This window comes from Terrapene carolina, unplaced genomic scaffold, assembly GCF_002925995.2.
Source record: "Terrapene carolina triunguis isolate 2854851 unplaced genomic scaffold, T_m_triunguis-2.0 Scaffold232, whole genome shotgun sequence".
Classification (NCBI taxonomy): domain Eukaryota; kingdom Metazoa; phylum Chordata; order Testudines; family Emydidae; genus Terrapene; species Terrapene triunguis.
The window spans coordinates 11,107,519-11,115,784 of NW_020664583.1; the positions used below are offsets into that span (position 1 = coordinate 11,107,519).

General features: G+C 51.9%; 1 protein-coding gene across 1 annotated transcript in view; it reads left to right on the top strand.

The window, feature by feature from the left end:
* The first annotated feature begins 6,920 nt into the window (after positions 1-6,920).
* Positions 6,921-8,266, top strand: part of SEMA3G (semaphorin 3G) — a 69,843-nt gene continuing 68,497 nt past the window's right edge. The window contains exon 1 of the mRNA XM_024205674.3: positions 6,921-7,168. Coding sequence (XP_024061442.2) covers positions 7,054-7,168 — 115 coding nt within the window. The 5' untranslated portion in view covers positions 6,921-7,053. The remainder of the gene's footprint in view (positions 7,169-8,266) is intronic.

The following is an 8,266-nucleotide window of genomic DNA, read 5'->3' on the forward strand; positions in this document are numbered from 1 at the left end:
CCGGCCTCCAGATGGGCTCTTCCCCCTCTGGGGCGGCGGGGAGCCACACCGACTCACTACACTCCTGCATTCAAGTGATTTGTAACCCAACCCCAGCCAAAATCTATCACTTGGGCAACACAGTGCTGTTTGCTGGATACCTAGGTAGATTAGGTGTGAATGTAAATACAATCTGGTCCTGCAGCCTTTCCCCCCAGCCCCCAGCTCATCACTAGCTGTCAGGGAGAGCTCATTTCGACTATGTTTACAAATCATAATTTGAAATTATTAGGTTGGCCAACATCACTGAAATGAATGCACTGACATTGTCATAAAAAATAACAGCTGTATAAGGAAGCTAGTCTATGTTCATACTTCCCAAATGTATTATACTTTTTTAGATACACATATTTTATCAAACACTTTATATGCTTTTGAAGTGTATAGCTTAATGTTTCAATTTCAATTTAAATTTCCAAATAATCACCACATTGGCAACACTGCATGTAACTAGTTCACAAAACTGGGATTGGGGAAATTTGGGGGGCGTGTACGGAAATCCCTGGTCTGAGGGCTCCCCTCTTCCGGCCCTGTTGAAAGGAGGGGCTGATTTGAATGTGTGTGTGTCTGTGGGGTCTTTGTGCTGTGGTTTGGCAGGATTTGGCAGGGCGAGTACAGACACAGCCAGGCAGCAGGGACTAGTTAACTTGCCCTGAGCTTTCGGCAAGCGATCAGTGAGAGGGAAAGAAGAGAGAAAGGGGAAAATGGAGGGGCAGAGAAAAGAGACCGGGAAAGGGAAGACAGGGTGGTGAGGAGATGAACAGAGGTGGGTGAGAAATGGGTATAGGAGAGGGAGTGAAAAAGGTGTGTGTGTGTGGGGGGGGGAGATTGCACAAAGAGAAAGAACTAGAGAGAGAGAGAGAGGAAAGATGGAGAAAGAACGAGGAAAGAAGAGAGATCAAGACATCATGAGGAAGAAGAGAGGAGAGGAAAACGGAGCAGATGAGCGAGGGGGGAAAAGGCCCTGAGGGTTATCTCATGCCTTCCGCTGCCAGGGTTTGCAAGGCCCTTTGCAGACTGAGCTCCAAATGCAGCCACTTCTGGGGTGGAGCATATAATCTACTGCAACATGACCCAGAAGGTTAGGACAGGAAGTGATCTTCTCCCATTGAAATTACTGGGAGAATTCTTTGAGGTGGGCCCAATGTGGTGGTTGCTTGACTTGGAATTGGGGCTAGGATCTGGGGAGGAGTGTGTGTGTGTGGGGGGGGGGATTGGCTGGATAAATGCCAAGGAATCTTCCATGATCACAAGTGCTCTGGCCTTTGGGCTCATATCTCTGAAGAGAGGTGGTGCGGGGGGAGAGGAAGGGGATGGGGTCAGAGAAGGAGTAGAGAAGGGGGAAGAGACAGGGACAAAAATGCAGGCTCCGCTCCCACCAGTTTTTCTGTTCAGCTCTGGTGAAGAGATGCGAAATGCTGGGAGGGGAGATGGAACAGAGAAATGAGGCCATTGTGCCTGCAGTGTTGGCCCATTGTATGAGCTTTTACCTCGGACCGTAGCTTGGGGGGGCGTCTCTCTCTCTGGAGGGTGTTAGGCACCAAAACAGAGGGGTGGACATCAGCTCCCCCAAAATCGTCATTCCCTGGAGAGAGAGCAGGTGGTGGCATAGCAGACCCATGTGGCCATCCCCCCAGCCTACGCAGGGCTCTCTTTTGTTTGGCTGTCTGCGTGTGCTAGGAAGCAGCCTGCGGTCCTGGCCCTGTGGAGATGGCCCTGCCGGCTCCCCTGGTGCATGGTGTCCGTCACACTGGGGGAAGCTGCCCATTGCGCTGTGGGTAAATTGCACTACTATGGAGGAAATCCAGGCAGCGGGATGTAAAAGCAGCACCCTTGGGCCGTGCTTTCTCTGCTGCAGTCCCAGCGGGCAGGCCGGGCGTGGAGCATGTGCCAAATCCCTTGGCTTCCCCTGGGGGAGAGGCTGTGAGGGGAAGCGTCCTTTGGCACCAAGGTACTGCAAGGAGTGAGACTACCCCTAGCCCCCAAGGAGACTGCTTTCCCCTCCTTGGCAGCTCTGTCTTGCCAGCTGCATCAGGAGTTCTGGCCAGAAGGCTGTGCTGTGCAGAGTACAAAGGAGGCTGATCTGCCGGCTTTGGCCTCTTCTCTCCCTCCAGGACTGGTGGCGACGTGGGGCCATCTCCCCACGGGCAGTGCTGGAAGCCCCATTGCTTGCAGACATGTCAAACTCGGCTGCGTAATGGACTGTGGAGAACACTTAGCCACTGGCCAAAGGGGATGGACTTTGATGCCCTAATAGGTCTCATCCACCTCTAACTTCTCCACTGCTCTGCCCAGCCTGAAGGCAAGGCCTCTGCCTTTCGCATCTTCCCAGACTCCTCCCCTGGGCTTCCGAGACAAGCCCTGAACTAATTGGATTCAATTAGCACCCCCTCCTATACTCCCCCGCGGTAATTGATTGCATGCAGCCCTCTTTCCCTCCCTCTGCCAGCTCTGACAGCTGGTGAAAGTGCTTCCCCGCTCTTCCAGTCCTGAAAGGATGCAGATGAGAGCTGGGATCCCAGCAGCCCTGGCACCGCATGGTGGGGAATGAATCCTGGATGAGTGGGCAGGTAGCTGGACTGCCAAAGGGGCCCTGGACAGGGTTCAGGGGACGTGGCTCTGAGGTTTGGGTTGTGTCTAATTTAAATGAAAACCATTATAGCAACGCTTTGCCCCAGAGCACCTGCCATCTCAGGGCGTCTTAGCCCTTTACTGATGTTAATGAACTAGACTTGAGGCTGGTATTATTGATCCCCCTTTCATGAGTGGGGAAACTGAGGCACAGAGGTGACAGAGGCCTCACAAAGAGTCAGGAGCAGAACTGAGGATAAATCCCAGGAGTCCCAATCCCCTGCCTTCACCACATGGATAATTTTAAAACAGAGTTGAACAAACCCAGCACTTCTGTATCTCAGAAACCCTTTCCAAGGTGAGATCTCAGGGATGTTCCAGATCTCATCTCATCTCCTCCATACTGCTTAGAGCATTCCCAACTCAGTGACTGGGGAATGCCCAGAACAGACGGGGGGGCGGGGGGGGAGGGGAAAGGGACACCAATGCCGCTATGCCAGTATAGCACCCGGTGTAGACATTCATTCAGTTTAGGAAAGGCCTTTTTCAGTACAGTTTCAGCCATTTCCCAAGCCATACAAGCTATAGCAGAAAGAGGCCACTTATACTAGAATGAGACAGTCCACCCAGGTTACACAGGGCCATCCATAGGCATACGCAGCATACGCGGCTGCGTAGAGCACCTGAAAATTTGGGGCACCACCAGGACCAAAGGCGCCGACTTCTCATCTTGCTAGGGGGTGCTCGAGCTCCCGGCTCCACTCCAGGCCCTGTCCCCACTCCACCCCTTCCTCCAAACCCCCTCCCCGCCTCTTCCCGCCCCTGCTCCACCCACACCCCGCCTCTTCCCTGCCTCCTCCCCCGAGCACGCCCCATCCCCACTCCTCCCCCTCCCTCCCGGAGCTTGAATGCCATGAATCAGCTGTTCATGGTGCTCTGGCAGCGCTGAGAAGGAGGGGGAGGAGTTGGTAAGTGCGGGGCTGCCAGGTGCGCAAGAGGCACGTGGGGAGGGGGAAGGGGGGGAACTTGGCGCCGGTGGGTGCTCTGCACCCACTAAATTTTCCCCATGGGTGCTTTAACCCCAGAGCACCCACCCACGGAGTCCACGCCTATGACCGGGACAGCAAGTAAGAGCAGGTTGGCTCCTGCACACCCAGCGCCCGCTGCAGTCTCCTTACTAGGCAGAAGGCAAGGGCTGTATTCACAGGGGCACCAGTTGTGCCGGCGTAGGGGCACCAGTTTAATAATACTGCGTGGGGCCCCATAAATCCTCAGGACGGTCCTTAGGTTATACCTGTATAACTGTAAACTATCAATGCTGTAGTAATGCCTCTGTAGTTCAGACACTTCCGTCCCTGTAGTAAATCCACCTTTCCGAGAGGCGGTAACTAGGTCGACCGAAGAATTCTTCCTGCAACCTAGTGGTGTCTACATCTGGTCTTAAGTCAGTTTAATTGCATCGCACGGTGTGACATTTTTCACAGCGTTAAGCAAACTTTGTAGTGTAGACCAGCCCTGTAGGACCATTCCTAGGGCCACTTCACATCCCTCTGGCAAGGTGAAGGTGCCTTAAAGTGGGCAAGAATTACAGTGACACCCATTGAAAGTGGCCTCAGTATAAAATGAGAATGACCCCTGTAGTGTGTTACCTCCATGCTGCACTGGGACAAGTGACTGCCAAGCTGCAGAGCACTGGGGGCTTGAACTCCTGAACAGATGGCTTAATTTTCCAAGGGTGCATGCATTCCACTGCCTCCCTGAAGTCAGCATCTCTAATGATCGGGCCATGTTTATTCTGGTGCCCAGCTTGGGCTGCAGGTATCTGATGTTAAAAGCTTACGTTTGACTCCCTTATAGAGTGGGACCATGTATGCTACCTGCCCATCCTTACCAAGGACTTCAAGGACATACCCCCAATTATAAATCATTTTCAAAATGCTTCAGATCTGAATTCCTAGTTAGGACATCAAAGATGATGAAAACAGGAAGGAAATTTAAACTTTCCTTTACTTTCCCTGGCAATGCTGTTTGTTTACTATTTGCACTTCACCAGGTTGGAGGTTGAAACTAAGCTGGTCAGTTTCATATTCTGTTTTGAATCAGTTTCACTTTGGATTTCTCCTACACTAGCACAAGACTGCGGCTGTGTTCGGTTTTATAGCCTTGCTGGGGACGTTTTTGATATAGGAAGAATATATTCAATGTCATGGGGGGGAGAAACATCCTCAAATATGAAATCTTTTCTTTTCATAGTAAGGTTTGAAAATATCTGCATACTCAAAGCATGCAAGAAACTAGCTGACTCAGTCATCTACTGGTTTGTTTCATTTACTGGTGAGCGATTTATGTAGAGGAAAGGCTGACTGTTTGGAGGGATGGACATATGGATGCTGGAATAGAAGCGAGGGATTATTTGAGAGATGAGGTGGCCAAATGGTGGAATGTTGACAAAGAGAAGGGGATTTAAGGAGTGGGTAATTTATAGTGCTTGGGGAGAAAGGCAGTGTTGCTAGCTGTTAGGTTTTTATGCGAGTCTTGTTGTATGTAGTGTTTTTTCTTAGAGCTTCAGATCCTGGAGTCATGGGGTTACGAGAGAATCTCAGTTTTCATCTAAATAAAAAAAAGTAAGTTTCTAGCCCTTGGCTGTGGAGCAAAGCTTGAAAATGTGATCTGTGTGCGCCTGGAAGGCAAAGAAAAAGACCCCAACTTCTTTGTAGTTCTTGTGATTTTTAACTCAATCTCGTGATGTTGCTCATGATTTTTGAACACTTGGGGTTGGCAGCGGTGGAAATGTAACAACTTGACCACAGTGTGTATGTCGTATCCGGATCCCACGGCCCTTCACCTGCCTTGTTCTTTGGATCTCTCTGCCTCTGTTTGTAAAGTGCCTCCTTAGCACATTGACTTCAGCTGGAGCGGTGAGTTGTCAGCTCCTGTGAAAACCACCCGGGCCCCACGTATCTCGTATTGGGCACTCCAAAATGGAGGTGTCCCCAGCCAGAGACTCCTTTGGAAAATGGTGGCTCTAGTCACTTGCACAAGATGATGCTGCGAGCATGGAAAGACTGTACTTTACAACTAAGAGTCAATGGCAAAGCTGGGCTAGCTGAAGGGTGGTCCAGTGGTTAGGGCCCTAGCCTGCCACTTGGAACACCCACAATCAATTCCCTGCTCTGCCACAGATGTCCTGGGTGACCTCAGGCAAGTCACTTAGTCTCTCTGTGACTCAGTTTCCCAGTTGTAAAGTGGAGATAACAGCCCTGCCCTGCCTCACAGGGCCCAAGGCCATAAAGAATGTGAGGTGTTCAGAGACTGCAGTGAGGGGGGCCATATTAAATACCTTAGGCTTGGTCTACACTTACCCCCCAATTCGAACTAAGATACGCAACTTCAGCTACGTGAATAACGTAGCTGAAGTTCGAAGTACCTTAGTTCGAACTTACCTCGGTCCACACGCGGCGGGCAGGCTCGGTGCCGCTCCCTGATCGAGCGGGATATCCACCTGTTGCTAGGATGGGGGCGGTACAAAAGCTAACCCAGACAGACAGGCTAGTGGACTGAGCAGCATTAGATATTTATTTTTTGCCCCTTAATACAGTGCTTGGGGCTGAATTAGCAGCCCGGGAGTGATTCACAAGTCAGGGACAGCATGGGCATTGGCAATAAAACCTGCCTCCTGCAAGTCACTAGATCCCTGTCCTGGAGGCACCCGTTCTAGGCATGAGTGGGTAGGTCAGGCCTTGGGATCCTTTCAGCCTCTTGGCAGCCATGATCAGCACAGGATAAGCTTCCAGGGGGAAATCGGCTGACACCCCCCCACACCCCGACTCATTCTTTTTGCCCTGCTGTCTACTTCCTTTTAAAAGAAGAAATGTGTCTTCTTGGGCCTGCGGGAGGGAAGGCAGGCTGCTGCCGGGTTGCGGGTTGGCTGATGGGCCAATACTGGAGGAGATTAGGGAAGAAATCTGCCTTTCATTTTACTCCTCTCCATGCCAAGGACCAAATCCATCTCTGGTGTAACTGTGCAGGATTCAGTGGCATTCCAGCAGTGACTGACTAACCCCACTGCCTCTGCCAGCTCGGTAGGGGAGAGAGCACAGAAGCCGCAGAGAATTCAATCCCAGAGAGCTGCAGCTGCTGGGGAAGTCCTTGGAAAGGCGGGTCTCCCCCATCTCTTGCTCTGTGGCAGTCAGTCTCCTTGCAAGGAGCTGGGTGGAGCCCTGCCTGTATAAAACTTCCCAGTAGACTCCTTGGAGCCAGCTGCTTGTGGCAGGCGGGCTGGGGAGAGGCGGGGTGGGGAAGGCTGCATGAGCACATATTGGCCAGCTGGGATCTTCGCAGCTGTCTCTCCCTGGAAGGCGTTGCAGTAGGGAGGTCGAAAAGGAATCCCATTGAGTTAAAGGCAGGGGAGCCTCGAAAGGAAGAGCGGAGCAGCAAGTGAGCATGGAGCAGAGCTGCCTCTCCCAGCTCCTGGCAACCTGGTGGCTCTTTTGGAATCTCTTCGCCAGCTGCCAAGGGACCAAGGGGAGCGTGCCCAGACTCCGCCTGTCTTATAAAGGTAATTTGCAGGGGTGGTGTAGATATGATGGTCCCAGGATATTAGAGAGTAGGGTGACCAGATGTCCCGATTTTATAGGGACAGTCCTGATTTTGGGGGCTTTTTCTTATATAGGCACCTATTGCCCCCCACCCCCGTCCCGATTTTTCACACTTGCTGTCTGGTCACCCTATTAGCGAGACAAGGTGGGGCAGGCACTTTCTTCCCCAGACCCGAAGAAGAGCGCTCTGTAAGCTCGACAGCTTGTCTCTCTCACCAGCAGAAGTTGGTCCAATATGAGATATTACCTTCCCCCGCCTTGTCTCTCTTGCAAAGGTAATAATGCTTATGGAGCTGTATTGCTGGGAGCTGCTGCACGCTCTCTCTCTGGGGATGGTGTTGAGGATTTAAACCTGAAAGGCGCACTGGGCTGCCCCCTGGCTCTTCTCCCACTTTTGACTTGGCACTTGCTGGCTTCATGTGCTTATGCCTGGGTCTGAACAAGTGTTGGGGCATGCGCTGACCTGATCCGAGCGATCTCCAGTGTGTTGGGGACAGGGAGGAGGTATTGGTGGATGGGGAGGGGGGATTTCTGGTGCCTGCTGGATGTGGGGATGGGTTTGTGTGCAGGGAGGTGATAATGAACAACTGGGCAGGTGTGAGGTGGTGTGGGTGCGAGCAAGGGTGTACATTCACTGTGGTGTCCCCGGGCTCTCATAACCCCTTCTCAGCTCAATTACACTGAGATCTGCTGCGGGCAGAGTGGGAGTGCTGGCAATTAACTCCTTCACTCCTCCCTCTGGGTGTACACTGGATGCCTGACAAATTAGCCCCCGCGACCCTGTGGCTGTACCGATATGTGCACTGCATGCGTGTATTCAAACTCTCAGCGCCCCATGGAACTGCAGAGCATCCTGCGCGAGTGTGACACAAGGCACTTACAGCGGGGGGTGAGTGTGTGTGTGTGTTGGGGAGTGTTAAGATTTATAAATGACAGGTTTCAGAGTAGCAGCCGTGTTAGTCTGTATCCACAAAAAGAACAGGAGTACTTGTGGCACCTTAGAGACTAACAAATTTATTAGAGCATAAGCTTTCGTGGGCTACAGCCCACTTCTTCGG